Source organism: Bemisia tabaci, chromosome 2, assembly GCF_918797505.1.
Source record: "Bemisia tabaci chromosome 2, PGI_BMITA_v3".
NCBI lineage: Eukaryota > Metazoa > Arthropoda > Insecta > Hemiptera > Aleyrodidae > Bemisia > Bemisia tabaci.
The window spans coordinates 76,664,115-76,679,293 of record NC_092794.1 but is presented as its reverse complement, the minus strand read 5'-3'; the positions used below and the strand labels follow the sequence as shown (position 1 = coordinate 76,679,293).

General features: G+C 39.7%; 1 protein-coding gene across 1 annotated transcript in view; it reads right to left on the bottom strand.

Annotated features, from left to right (window-relative positions):
- The window catches only part of FASN3 (Fatty acid synthase 3), a 253,540-nt gene that overhangs the window by 46,744 nt on the left and 191,617 nt on the right, over positions 1-15,179 (bottom strand). The window contains exons 29-31 of the mRNA XM_072296313.1: positions 11,105-11,498; positions 5,701-6,025; positions 4,588-4,743 (exon numbers count right to left, since the gene is read on the bottom strand). Of these exons, the coding sequence (XP_072152414.1) occupies positions 4,588-4,743; positions 5,701-6,025; positions 11,105-11,498 (875 nt within the window). The remainder of the gene's footprint in view (positions 1-4,587; positions 4,744-5,700; positions 6,026-11,104; positions 11,499-15,179) is intronic.

Below are 15,179 nucleotides of genomic sequence, written 5' to 3'. Positions count from 1 at the left end.
GTGCGAAGCACGTACACTGAAAAAAAGTTCTGTTGTAACAAACCAGAATTTCTGGTTGTATTTCGCAACCAGATTTTCCGGATGATTCAACCAGAATTACAGTTGACTCAACCAGACGTCTGGTTGACTCCACCAAATTCTAGTTGAGTCAAATGTAATTCTGGTTAAATCAACCGGAAAATCTGGTTGCGAAATACAACCAGAAATTCTGGTTTGTGACAACAGAACTTTTTTTCAGTGTACGGGTCACTAGAAACGTGGGTCGTACGGGTGGCTGATAAAATTGATCTTCGAATAACTTTTGATGAGCTAAGGAAATGGGTCCATCTGCATCTCATGGACAATACATAGTTGCCGTAATTAAGGTCATCCCGTAATTAAGGTGCCGTGATTTAAGTCATGAATTCTTCATCTAATTCTTGGTTCATCTCCAAAATGTCTGCTAAAGCTTTCATGCGCTTCTACTTGTATGCATGAATGAGCATATTGGGTATCCAACAAGCGGACACTTTTTTAAAATTCAGATGATTCTTGACAATATCGAACAGAAGTGCAAGAGCTGCGATACAACCATTACATCTAGCTCATCAAAAGTTATTCGAGGATCATTCAAAAACCTCTTTGACAAGTTACAAAAACTTTTCGTTAACAATAGTGTCACACGGTACTAGGGATGGTTACTTTTTAACGAACCTTATATTTCCCTGACTCAGTCCTAAATTATAGAAGTATGCATTAATTTTCCAGCGATCCAAATAAAATCAGTGAATTAAAAGTTATACGCATATATTATGAGATATTCCGATTTGTTTCCTGCAATATCGCCGCGCGAAGCGCGGGTTGACTGCTAGTTTCCAATATTTTTACGTAATTTTACCAGGCGTGAGAAAAAAATTGAAAAGATGTAGAATTGATTCCATGGTTAACGCCCTAAGGACATTTTTACGTAAAAAAGATAGAAATGTATATAAATTTACGTTTTTTTTAAACGTGAAAGCGTTCTAAGAGCCGTCAACCATGGGATAAATATTACATGTTTTGTATTAATGTTTACGGCTTATTAAGAAAAAAAAAGGTTAAAATTTATCTCCTTTTTTGTAGGGGGAAAAAATTCTTACTGGGGATAGTATCAACCAAATATCGTATCTAGTAATATGAGATCAGTTACGATGGGAGCGGCTCAAAAATTACACATTATACCCCCTTTTACATGGGGGATTCTCCTGATCAAAATCACAACAAATTGAAGTAGGCATCGCACAGAATTTTTGGTATAAAATCCATGCTCCCGTGCCGACAAACCCATGGAACTGGTGTGAAGGACCGATTTTTGTGTAACAGCAAGCAGCGCTGGGTACCCACCTACGTATTGCACTGTCCTTAAACTCCTCATTTCTTTAGCAAGTGACATAATCTTTGAACGGCCGTAGAATTTCAAATAATCAGCATAAGGTATTCGAGATTTTAAAACCATAAAATAATGCATTTACCTACCGTAGAAAGAAATTGAATGGAAAAGGGATTAAAGTAATATAAATATCTCTATTGATGTAGTGGCCCTGAAGTCTAGATGCCTTGATGAAGTGGCCTAATGGGCCTTGTCAAACATGCCAACCAGATCGTCCTGTTAAAATGCATACGTAGCCTCATTGGACTGAGTTTAAACTTAAATTGACGTCTATTGAATATCTGTTTGGATCAGTTGATGTTCAACAGATGAAAGTTCATGCTGGACCGATATCAATTGAACCTCAAGTGATACGTAGCAAATTTCAACTGTTACCTATTGAGGCTCAACATAGATCTATTGAGTATAATCTGGTATCAGTACAACCTCTACTGGTACCAACTGACAATCATCAAATATCTGTAGACTTTCAACTGGTATCAGTTGGTATCAGTGTAACCTCTACTGGTGCCAACTGTTACTCATCAAATATCTGTAGACTTTCAACTGATATCAGTTGGTAACCGTCGATATCAGTTAATATCAGTTCATTTCCGCTACTGATTACAACTGTTATCAACCTATCATTTTTACCAGGGTAAGTAACTCTTTACAGAAAACGCATGAAATAAAAAAAAAGAAGTTAATTTGTACACAACTGAAGAGTGCAAGCCTGAAACATTACCCTAAAATACAAATCTTGCGTAAGATACTCAAAAAGGGGGGGAGGGGTTTGGTCTAAATTTGACTCACGGGATCTTACGAAGGGGGAGGAGAGTCAAGTCAAGTTTTACGTGAGCCTCCCACTTCAAGAAAAAATAATAATTTTGAATAGAAAAATAAAGTCGCCAGTTTTCACACTTTCTCTGTCACTTTCTGGAAAATTGGGGGGGGGGGGATCAGGGCAGTTAATTGATTCTAAAGGGGATTGAAAAGTAGTTGCACTGTTGCTTTACAAGGGGTGGAGTTTTAAAATGTAGTCCAAAAAGCCGTAAGTATCACTTGAATCGCTACCAGAACAAATTAGTGGACGTTTAATAATAAAGTGAAAACTAGCAACTATGGCGCTTTAGGAAAGAGCCTTTATAATGGAAATGATTGATTTTGGTCGTAAATAGACGAGCAGAGGTGTATTAACCATCACTGCCATCATCCGCCACCTAAAATCGCCAGTTTACAATTCAAAACATAGGCGGCCGCGCGCCGACCCGCTCCGTTTTTGCGCTTTTGCTCCCTCAATTTTAAAGATAAACCTATGATGTAATATACCAAATCAACGCTTAAAGAACGATCTACAACTTTTACTGAGGGTATTTTTCGATCCGGGTCTTCATAAGGACGTAAATACAGAAAATGCCGGTCAATAATTCTCAATTTTCAATTTCTTTCCATTTTACTCATATTTAAATTACTTTGACATTCAAAACTATAGTTTATTCGGAAAGAAGACTCAATTACCTACAGTTTAAAAACAATTGAACTCTCTAGGTCCATTTCTCGCTTCGTGGTGAATTTTTGAAAACATGCCCAATTTTCAACTTCATCGGACCACTGTGCGCAGTTCCCTAAGGGGACTCATGGGGACTTTTGGCTAAAAACTCCTTTTCATATGAAGAATCGATTGGGCCTAAATCCAGCCGTATGTTCGTTTTCGGCCGGAGACGTATCCTATATGCCTTCGTTTACTGGACTTATAAGAAACTCTTCCTACGTAAACGTCATCAGTAGGTACTCCTGAACAACATTCTAAAAGTCTACTACGGTCTGACCCCGGAACTCCCTCCCATGCCGAAAATTCAAAATGGCGTACAAATTGAGGCCGTTGATTTAGGATTTCGGTATTCTAAATGTTCCTATAGTGTCATGTGGGGAATCATTTCCCATGTAATTTTGGTCGCAAATTTCATATACGAGTATGAAGTCAAAAAAGCCCCCGGGTCAAAGCTGGTACCCCAAATTTAAGATGGCGGCCAACTTTGAAAGGCGGATGGGCCATTTTTCGATTTTTACGTGATTTTGGGCAGTGAGGTATCATTTCTTATGTAATTTTTGGTGTGGTGTGGATTCCATTAATGATGTCAAAACAGCGCCCCGGTCAAAGGGGGTGCTCTGAATCCAAGATGCGGTGGCTAAATTTGAGAGGCAGGAAGGTACATTTTTTAGATTTTTACTTAAGAAAGCGAGTTAGGAGTATCGATTCCTGTGTAATTTTGGGGAAGATGATGGGGAAGAAATGAAGGCAAAATTTCAAAAGTCGGGGGAAATGGTGTCCTCCATTTTACACCCCAAGGGAGGATAGGGGGGTTTCGGGACCATGAAAATCGGATTCCTTGGGGTCAATTACTTGGGAAACCATCTTTTTCTGGAGAATCTGCGTCAACTTTTGACCAATAGAAAATTATTGAGGGGGCCGCAGTCCCCCTTTTTAAGGGATCGTTTTTAGGCGTAAAGTGGTTCGAGTATGGATTTTTAGGGGTCGATTTCACGTGTTTACCGTAATTTTCAATTCTAATGAAATCGAATCGGAATTTGATCGAAAACACAGACTTTTAGGATCGTGACCCCCCTTTTACCCCCCAAGGGGCGCTGGGAGGTTTTCGAGACCATGAAATTCGGATTCCTTGGGGTCAATACCCTATTTACCCTCACGGTCTCGGACTTCGTCCGACATAAATCAACCGAGAAAAAGGCCTGGTACGGGTGCTCTGGGACACCGTGTACTAACCTGCACCCTTTATTGAATTGGCGCCTGGGTAGGATTTTTGACAACATACCTCATTTAGAATTCTGGGATTTTGGGAATTGAACTGAAAAGTCGAGTTTCTCGTCAAGAAATACCCCCTGCCGATAAGATTCAGTAGAATCGATTAAACAGGAGCTGAGGCAGGGTTTTAAGCCATATCAACCACCTTGGATTTTCGATGGCAAAAATTCAACTAAAAATGGAATTTGCCATTAACAAATACCTCTGAAACCAAGCTTCACTGAAATCAATTGAATCAGATTGAACGGTGTGACAACGTTCGATTTGGATTTTAGAATTTTAAAAATTTTACTGAAAATTCCGCACCAAACAAGTATGTGCTCTTAATCATATGTGCTAGTCAATTCTCAAAACGTAATTCTTGACAAAAACGTACCAAGAATATTGACAACAGCGTCCACAATGTTCCCAGCCCCACCACCACCGGCTCTTTTTTCTGCGACAACCATGCTGGCAACGATAGGATGGTTTTGTCGCAAAAATGTATCTAGCACTTCTAGACAAGAGGAGATTCGCTGTTGTAGTGTCCCTCCTGAGAAACAAACACAATCAATTATAGTAAAGATGAATTAGTTCAATCAAATTTCATAGTATAAAAATAGGTACCTATTCATTGAGGGAAAAACGAAAAACAATGGCAAAACAATGTTCGTACTTAATTGAATTGGCGAAATAGAAGTTAATGATACCTAGAGATGCCCTTTTCTTTCTTACGAGGGCAGGAAAATCAAATCAAATCTGCTTCCAATTTCTGTCACTGATAGAAACAGAATTTCAACAAAATGGCCTGGACATTAACTGTTGTGCCACTTTGATTCAAAGGCTATAAGTATTCCTAATCATTTGGATTTCACTGTGTCCTTAACCTTGTCAATAAAAGTTACAGTGCATTATTGTGCTGCTGGGTATCCTTTCATATGTGGTTTACCAAAGGAATCCGAAGTCTTATTTTCATTTCGACACAGAGTACAGATTTCTTTGTCAAAGTGTCGAAGTGTTCTCAGTCTCAGTTTGGAGCTCTTTCCAAAATTTTGATCGAGTTGTCTAATTGCCTTCCTTTAGATTTTTAATCAAGAGTTTGGGTTCAAAACTTTACTTTCAAGCTTACTTTGAATTATTCTGTGGTAAGTAATTTGTTGTCTACAGGTAATCTGAAATTGTTATCTCATTCCACTGATCGAAAATGTAAAATTTACTTATATCTGCGACAGCTCTTTGTGCTCATGTAGCTGCAATTATTTAATTCAGATGTCATTATGGTGGGTCACGAGTTGAGTTACAAATTTTAGGTAATTAAAGTTCCATCTGGCTGTATGGCGTTTAAAAATACACAAATAAATTGGTTTTAGGTGAGGTAAGCTTAGAGGACTTTGATAACTTCTAAAACTATTAAAATAAAAATCTTCCTAAATAGTACGGCTCATTTTATAAAATAATAACAACTAAGTACCATAGAATATCAATTGTTACTTAGTTTATGACTTCTCACCGATTATAACTTCTAAATTATCTTCAGCCATGTCTGCCACAAGTCCTACTTCACCAACAGCTCCCCACTCAACTGCAAGGGCAGGCAAACTCTCAGCATGTCGCATCTCACAAATCCGCTCCATGACTGAATTGGATAGTCCATAATTAGTCTGTCCAGCATTACCTCGACCGCAGCTCACTGATGAGAAAATTACAAACTGCTCGAGTTCTGGACACAGTTTACGAGACAATTTGTCCAGGAAAATAGTGGCATTGGCTTTGGGCCCGGACGATGCTTCGAAGTCCTCCACTGTTTGATTCTCAAACAATGCATCTTTGAGGACCTGCAAGTTAAGAACAGAAAATTAATTGAAACTAGGTGTACAAAATTCAAGGCAATAATAATAGTTTAATTGCGGTCTAGTATAGGAGACGTTTGATGACTCTGAAACTCAGATAAATAAATAAATAAATAAATAAATAAATAAATAAATAAATAAATAAATAAATAGATAAATAAATAAATAAATAAAAATTCACCTAATTTTCAGCTTGCAGCAAAATAGTAATTCATTCCTTTCTGCGACGTTTCGTTCCATATGGGGGACATCCTCAGGCAGGCTTTATACACATCACATTTATCACATGTTGCGATGGAAGGACCTGTTTCAGCCATGATAGCAAATTTGGTAATGGAATATATAGAGGAAAAGATATTGGCCTCACTTAAATGCAATGTAACCTTCTATAAACGGTTTGTAGACAATTGTACCTATCACATGTTTTCAAAAAAAGAGCTTGATGCAAAAACAACTTTTTTCGCCCACCCCTCCCCCTCTGGAATTTCTATAAACTTTGTCTATTGATTACTAATACTTGAGCGCTTCTTTTCCCAAATTATCAGATCTCCAACAAATTTTGGGGGGCCCTGGGGGGGGGGGGGGTGGAAGTCAAAACCTATGAACTTCGATATCTCTCGAACAAAGAAAGATATCGAGGTCCGGTTTGGGCAAATAATCGTCGACAATTTTACACTTAAAGAGTTTAAAGATCAAAATCCCGAAATCACATTTTCAAGTTAACGTACGTGCCTTTTCCAGTTTTTGAGTCTAGAAAATTTCTTTTAAACAAAGGATACACAAAGATCTTAATTTTTCATTTGAACCAACACCAGTTTTTTAAAATGTTCGCCTTTTTCCGCATCCAACAAATGGTTCATTCAGCTGAAAAATCAAACGGTTCCAGAGTTATGAGCGATTGAAGTTTCCGCCCACCGCGCCCCGACCAATTTCTGAGCGCCAAAAAGCAGGATCTGGGTGTTAATAAATTAGATTGAACGTTTAAACCGTCCAATATAAGTCTTCAAGGACTCTTGAGGGTAGCTGAGTTCAGAAATTACATATATTTCCAAAAAATTCACTTTTTAGGTAGATTTCGAAGAAATATCTACCTATTGCAGACGGTACGACCTCGTAATTTTCGAGAATTTTCGCTCAAAGAGCATCGATCCTGAAGATATATATATATATATATATATATATATATATATATATATATATATATATTTCCGCCTTTTTAAGATTTTTCGATTTTTGAGTAGTTATATCTTTCTTACGTTGAAAGATATTTTGACCAATTTTTTTGCATTTAGTAGAGACTCATTAGAACTACTATTCTGCGAAAAAAAAATTGAAATTTGAGGCAAAAGATTTTGAGGGGTGGGGCTCGAAAGTGGGGGGAGGTCAAATCTTGTCCACTCGATAACTCGAGCGAAAATGAATATTTTGAGCTGAAATTTTTACGGTATTTTCATTTTTAGTTTACATGTACACCTGACAATGGCTTACGAAGTCGAAATGGCCATAGTGTAGATACATGTAATTGACGACCAAAAAATAGTCGGGAAAAAGGTTTAAAAATTCGTAAGTTGAATAAATTAACAAGGGCCGACATAGGACTTTCCAGGTACTCTACTTTCCACTTCCCTTAATTTTGTTATTGGTTTGATGCAGTGCGTTGTAGAAAAGACTGCAAACATCACACAATGTGAGATTATGAACATTTATGTCGTTCCTGATCACTTCTTCTTCTTTAAACCAACAAATTCTTGTTATGCAATTGTTCACTCACTTGAAGAAAAACTGCACCTACAAACTGGTATGTACCTAGTATGTCTACAAACAAGAAGGAAAATTAACGAACTTTGAGCTAACTTAACAGCTAGTTTGAGTGAAGTAACACGCGTGATTGAGTTGCACTGGATGCTCTTCATTCCACAGACTGAGAATACAAAATTAAGAAAGTAACACACTGAAGCATGAAACAAATGAGCGCTGCTGTTCGGACTTGGAGATCTCTTTTCAACAGTGATGAGCTCATTCTATGTTACATCGATTAAATAATTTACAATTTGCACTTCACAATCACTCATCTGTTCTCTCTCTTTCATGTGCCTCATCGAAAGGCTCGCTTCTCGTCATTTCTCCATTTTAATAGCTCAACTTTTGCCTAAGATGTATCCATTTGTTCGGTTTCACCTACACAATAATAATCATTAGAAATCCAATCACAGTGACGAACAAAATTAATAATCATTAGAAATCCAATCACAGTGATGATCCCGGGAGCAATAAGTTCCGCTGAATTCCATTGGCCCCGGCCTCAGAATGAACGCGAGGCAGCGCACCAATCACGAGCCGCGCGGGGGCGCGCAATTCAAAACGTTCAAAACTTAGTCTCCACAGCGCCCGCCAAGTTCAAACTCGCATAGCGGTGCTCCCGCCAATTTCTCACACAGCGCGCGCGTCGACCAATCACAGCCAAGCTCGCGGCAAAGCGCTCTCACGCGACCGGTATAAATACTGGGACGCTGCGCTCCTTGAACTCACTTCTAAGTGATGCGCCGTCCGATCAACACTCAGTCTCCAGATCCAACCAAGCAGCGAAGCAAGCTAATCGAGACCTAGGAAACGAAGACTCAACCAAGTTCAAGCAGCAGCCAGAAAGGAATCTCGAACCCAAGTCAAGAATCAAGTTCCTCGAGCAAGGTCAAGGAGCGAATTTGGCGAGCAAGTTGAATCAACTCATCTATAGCGATTGGAGCGGCTAATCTCCCAGGGTCATCACGAAATCAACTTTAATATTCCACTTTTGGCAGTCCTATCTAAATTCACCCAGGAAAAATTTCAAGACATCTCTAACTAAATTCACGTTTGTATCAAATCCACCAACCGGAGAAGCCGATTCATTTATGAATCCGGAGTAAAAGTAAGTGCAACAACACAGAGTAGTATTCAAAATTTCAAGTCCTTCTGACTTTCCTGCGCAAAGCAGAAGCCGGCGCATTACGTGCCTGGTGGCCCTTCAGGTCTCCTACCCATGGTAGAAGCCGGCTCACTTTGAGCCTGGTAAAAATAAAATCACCTAGGATAGGATCCTTCTGATCAATAAAAAATAGTCTCTCACTTGAAAACCGCATATATTATTCCATTTTCTCTTTCTTTTCGATCCTTTCATTCTTTGATCTCTCGGTACAATCACCTCCAACCTTTTAGGTCTAGCACATGTTTCTTCACCATTTTTGAGCCGTCATCCCATATTCTTTGGTCCCTCGGAAACTTATCACTGTTTGGCTACGCTCATTTTTTCTGGTATTTTTTTGACCCGCTCAATCCTTACACCATTTTCAACGGCCTTTCAACCAATTGTTTTAAGACACATTAGGTATGACACATATCTTCGGTGATATCTTCGGTGGTTGATTGGCTTATTTGAGTTGGCAATTTTTAAAGCAAAAGAAATTAATAACTCTCCATCGTGACCTCAGTCCTTTAGATCCATACACATACAAGCATGATAAGGCCCATGTCGTAATGGTATTAATACTTTTTATACAGTTACTTGTTATTGTTTTGTTTACGTACTACTTCCGCCGCTTCATCAAGGGAAATTTTTTATTTTATAATTTCGATCTTGTTTTGCCGATCGACTATAATGGGCTAAATACTTAGCTTTCGATCATTAGAAGTAACAAAAATTATTTACTATAAACTATGGTAAAGCCACCCACGTTCACGACACTGGACACTATGAAGGTTCCGAAATTACAGAGTGACCCAATATTCCTGGGACGCACCCGTATAACTTTTGAACAAATTGAGACAGAGATTTGCAATTAAAGTGTAACAAAGGAAGTTGGTCAGAGAGCATGTCACATCTTCAAAAATCAAGATATCGAAAAGTCATTTGACCTACAATCAAAAGGCGAGATGTAGGTACTTAATCTCTTTTGCGAAAAAAAAAAGGAAAAGCATATTCTCAAATCATTAATATAAACTTCGAAGGATTCTGCCTTTTTCTATTTCACTCGAGGGGAAGTGTCCCCTCCCGGACTCTCTTCCCCACCCGGTGACTAACGCTGCGCTGTGCTGAACGGTTCAGCCTGAACCTTTCCCCTACGTCTGACCGTTCCCCACTCCTCTGTCAATCGAACCATATGCCACCGCTTACGTATTGTCGCTCGCCCACCCAGGTACCTAGCGGCCAGCGGTCAGTTGATGATAAATCTCGCTCATGCTCCTATGCAGCTACGCATTGATTACGCCAGCTAATTACTTTCTAATAATTAGAATTTCTTCGATAATAGTTTTCTTTATTTATTCGACTGTATTTTTTTCTCTGTTCTACTGTGATTTCCTTGGTTCCCTACTGTGTTTTTCCTAAATCTCTGAGTCAGAAATCCGAAGCACTTCGGTATGCACCGAGTAATTCAGATGTGTGACCTGAAATCTTCGGTATATACCGAACTACTTCAATTGTCTGACCCGAACTTCGGCAGATGGACCTTAACTTTTCGGATGCGTGATCCGAAAACTTCAGAGATCCATATGATCTCAGCTTCGGGTTCCATGCACACATTTTTTTCTCCGTGTTTCCTTTTAGGGGACGCAACTAAAATTTCAGTAATTTTTTTTCAGAAAAGTAAAGAAAAAAAAAAAAAAAAGTGGCTAACGATGGTTCCTCACCTTCACGTGGTGTTGGCTGTTTTTACTAAGTGGGAACCGTCCATTTTAAGATATAGTCTATTTCTTGCCCTGCCATTATTATTCTACAAGTTAATTGTGGAGTGAGGATTTCATAATGTTTTCTATGAAATCTTCAAAATATAGTGATAAAAAATTTGCAACTACTACAAAATCGGCTCGCGAAGCGAGCCGAATGTCACTCGTGTAGCGAGTGACCGGGGGTCCAGGGGGCGTAGCCTCCGGCTAGGCGTGACGGGCGCGCGAAGCGCGCCCAGAACGGCTAGTAAACTCAATACCTTGATGATAGTTGCTTTGATAAATAAAAGGTGACTAACAACAGCTCTAGTGAAAATTCTTAATAATCGCTCTCAGTCATAATTACATAATATTTTCACTCACCACAGCCAAGTTAAAAATTCCCTTGACAGGTCCTAGTGCGTTTGCTTGCTTCAGCAGCAACTCAACGCCCTGGTGAGTTGTGATATCAGCCGTTGAAATGACAACTTCCACACCATATGACCTCCAAACTCGAATTCGACTTGCTTGATACCCTGTGCGCAGACCCACTCTAGATGTCAGTACAATTTTCCTTGCCCCTCGAAGTATGAGCCAATCTGCTAGCTCTAAGCCAAATCCTCCCAGACCACCACAGACGATGAATGAAAAGTTAGCTGTGCATCTGAACCTCGGGAGACAGTCTTGGGGAATAAATTCTGGTTTGACATACAAGTCAGGTTCTTCATTTCTGACTCTGATGAGGACTTTACCTACATGCTTACCGGCTGCCATATATCTGAGGAAAAAGAGATAAATACATTGAGACTACTGATTGGAAATGGAAAGAAGTCAAAAAATTCATAAACCCTGGACAGTTGTATTAAATTACTACGCGGCCCAACCCCCGAGAGGGCGCCTCGCGCCCTCAGGCCCGCGTGTTCGAGCTGCATCGATTTCAAAATTTTTGACGTAACTCTCAGATTTGTAAATGATGAGGAATAGTTGGATGCACATAATTTCACAGTCCACTTACTGGAGAAATTTCCATTTATTATCTTATTTTTAAATACTTAATTTAAAAAAAAATCGGATTTCGACCGTTAAGAGTTACTTAATAATATTTGGTTCGTCCCGACGCGACGCAGCGCCTGCCTTCTCACTTTGCATCTGCTGTTTATCTGCTGCAAATATTAATAGAAATTCAACAATCAAGTAAATTGATCAATGCCACAAATCGAAGCCGGAAGAATGCAGGAAAATTGAGTTAAACCTTATACCTTGGACCTTGAACCTTGAACCCTGAACGATGCACCGTTCCTCAACTCTTCGAATGAGGAGCCCTTCACGAGCTTTTCCATTGTTTTATTGTTTATTCGAGTCACTCAGGTAGAATCCCACACCTTGACGTTTCTGGCGGAAACGACATATCTCTCACGCTATTAACATTGGACTTAAGTGACATGAGCTTTAAAAGCTCTACAACATTAAAAGTTCGGGGTTTCATAATTTTTTGCACATCTACATCTATTACAGATGACATACATGTAAAGATCATCCTTATAGGTCCGGCAGTTCGTCAGAAATAGTGCTTGCAAGATTTTGCTTGTAGCTGCATAATCATTTAATCATTTTTTCAGTCACATAAACTTCGAAGGATTCAGACATTCAGCGATTCCACCTCTTTCTATTTCACTCGAGAGGTTGCCAGATTGTGCGATAAATGTGAATATTTTACACGGATTTGAATTGGGAAAAGTGCTAAAAAAGCAACTTATCTGGCAACAATAGAGTCCGGGAGGGACGAGAGGCTGCCTTCCTGGGAAAACCCATGATTTAGCCAGAAATGTCATTTAAACAATTGATTCCGTTTGAGGCATCAATTGTATACTAGGGAAAAGCTATTTTAAAACAATGATTGTAAATGGACACATATGCTATAGAAAGGGAAAAAGGAAAGGGAAAGGAAATGAAATGAGGATATGATTACTAATATGCAATATCGGAGGGAATAAAACAAAAACATCAGAGAAATTTATATGCGATGAAAGTATAAGAAAAAAAACACGAGTGGGCTCATTCCCTAGCGTAAATATTACCTCGCGGTGAGCTAACCATCACATCGCGGCAAGGTATCGGCCTTGCCATCCTCTCCGAGACCTAGCCGAGCCAGTTCAAGGAGCTCGACAACCGAGAATAAAACCTTATGACAACACTGTAGACCCATATCCAGACGCAGGGCTTGAAAAAGGCGACACATCATCGGGAAATACCCCGTGTTGGGTACGATTTTCGTCTCCAACGTTGCCATGCATAATTACTCCCAGTCGTTGAGTTCCACGAACTGACCCGGCGAGGGCTCGGATATGGCTCGGAGAGGGTGGCAAGGCCTCAATACCTTGCCGCAAGGTGATGGTTAGTTCACCGCACGGTAATATTTTCGCTGGGGATTGCGATTCGGAACTCGCACCATACTATCGTTGAGCAGTTGTTAGGCCCCTACGCCACCGATAATCTTCTTAAGAGGTAAAGATGAACTTTTGCTACTTCAGCGAGTCAAATTGCGGAAGGAGATCCATGAATTGTTTTTTTCCGCCACCCGAAGGGATGACGTCCCAGTCAAATGCGTTTTTGAAGAAATGATCGATCCCCATCATCGCGTCATCTCCACACATCTATTCATGTGCAAATGATGGCACGCTCCGGCAACAAGGTTCTATGACGAAATCATTTTTGCCTCCAAAGTCTCCAAAATATATACATCTTAGTGATCAAACGTCCAAACACTGAGAAAAATGGCTCGCGGAGCGAGCCGAATGTCACTCGCGTAGCGAGTGACCGGGGGTCCAGGGGGCGCAGCCTCTTGGCTGGCCGTGACGGACGCGCATTGCTCGTCCAGAACGGCAAGTAATATAGAAAGTTTTTTAATGTTTGTTTTTGGCGCGTATACGTAGTATACCGCCTTTGCGATCGTTTCGAACCCTGCTCGATACAATAACCGAGTCCCTTAGTTCCTTACCGAAAAGTGACTACCGCGAACTTCTGAGATTTTCCAAAGCGTGTAAAAAGTTTATTTATCCGTCAATAATTATGATTTAAAGTTGTTTCTCATTCTGGGGCTCGCTAGTTTATGTGCAGTGAATACCAAGAGTCTACGTTACTTGGTTTTTTTTAAAAAAAGCCTAAGAGTAGGGCGCGCTGATTTAAAATATGCATATATAAGCGGAAGCAAGCGAACTGATTCGAGGATGGCTGACCAGTTCGGCACTCCTTGAATGAGAATTTCACTCACTCCGTTTTGTTCAAAACGTTGCTTTGACATATCTCCACACCACTGTTATCCTTTTCAAAAGTTGGTACTCCTTGCTCTGATAGCCGGGGCCAGCAGGATAGTGGTAAGTGCAATCTGTGATGAGCCTCGAGACTCATTAGACCATTTTCTAAACGTGGCTCATACAGGAGTCCACTCAGCCCTCTCTTCCCCACGCTCCTGATCACTGCGTCGGCGTCACGAAGAACAATAGGCCTTGGGCCGCCTTGGGTCCCAACGCGGCCGATACCCGTACCCCAATTACTCACGCTTCATTAACCATTTCACCGTCACGCTAGGATTCATCCAATTTTAAAAAAAAATTGTTTCGCGTGTATTTAGCAATTTTTTCCTTACTCTCCGTTAAAACACAAATAAAAAGAGACCTCATTCATAAAAATCGGCCGAATAGAAGAGAAGTTACAGTAATCGAAATCCGAAGAAATCAACAAAACCTCGACTTCTCGATACGAAAAATAAAATGATGGGGAAAAAAGAAAGTATAAATTACAATTAAATATAATTGACCTCAGAATTTGACAAGCAATTCATTTATATACCTAACGCTGAAAAAACTGGGAGAAATTACAAAAATTCCCCTCTTGCAAGGGGCTTCTTTGTAAGAATTTTGACCTGAAGACAACGGTCGAATAACAGCAGTACTCCATACAATACACGGTGTGCCTGAACGAGTTAAACATTTTTTATACGTCCAAATCGAAAAATCTTTATACTCTTAACTACAATGTCTCTTGAATCGTTTAAGCAAAAAAGAAAAAAAAAAAAAATCCGTCAAGATTCTGGAACGTAAAGGCGCTTTAAAAGTATTCTGGGGCTATGATAGCTAAATCACTGGTAGTAAATCCCGTTATATTGTTAAAAAGAAATTGACTCCATAGTTTAATTCCTTAGTTTCTTGAATACGATTATTTTAAGCACTTAAACATTTATACCACCAATTTTAGCCATGGGGTGATTTCCTGAGAGTCGATAATATCACGAATTTCTCATAGAACCCTTCAACAGTGGCTTGCTTTTTTGGCAGCCGATTCGGCCATCGAACTGGAGTTTAAATGGAAGCTGATAATAACCCAAAGCTCTGAGAAAAATTTTGAGATGAGTGTAAGAACGGTTTGTTGTAAGTAACGAGGAGAGGCGGGCAAAGCGGCT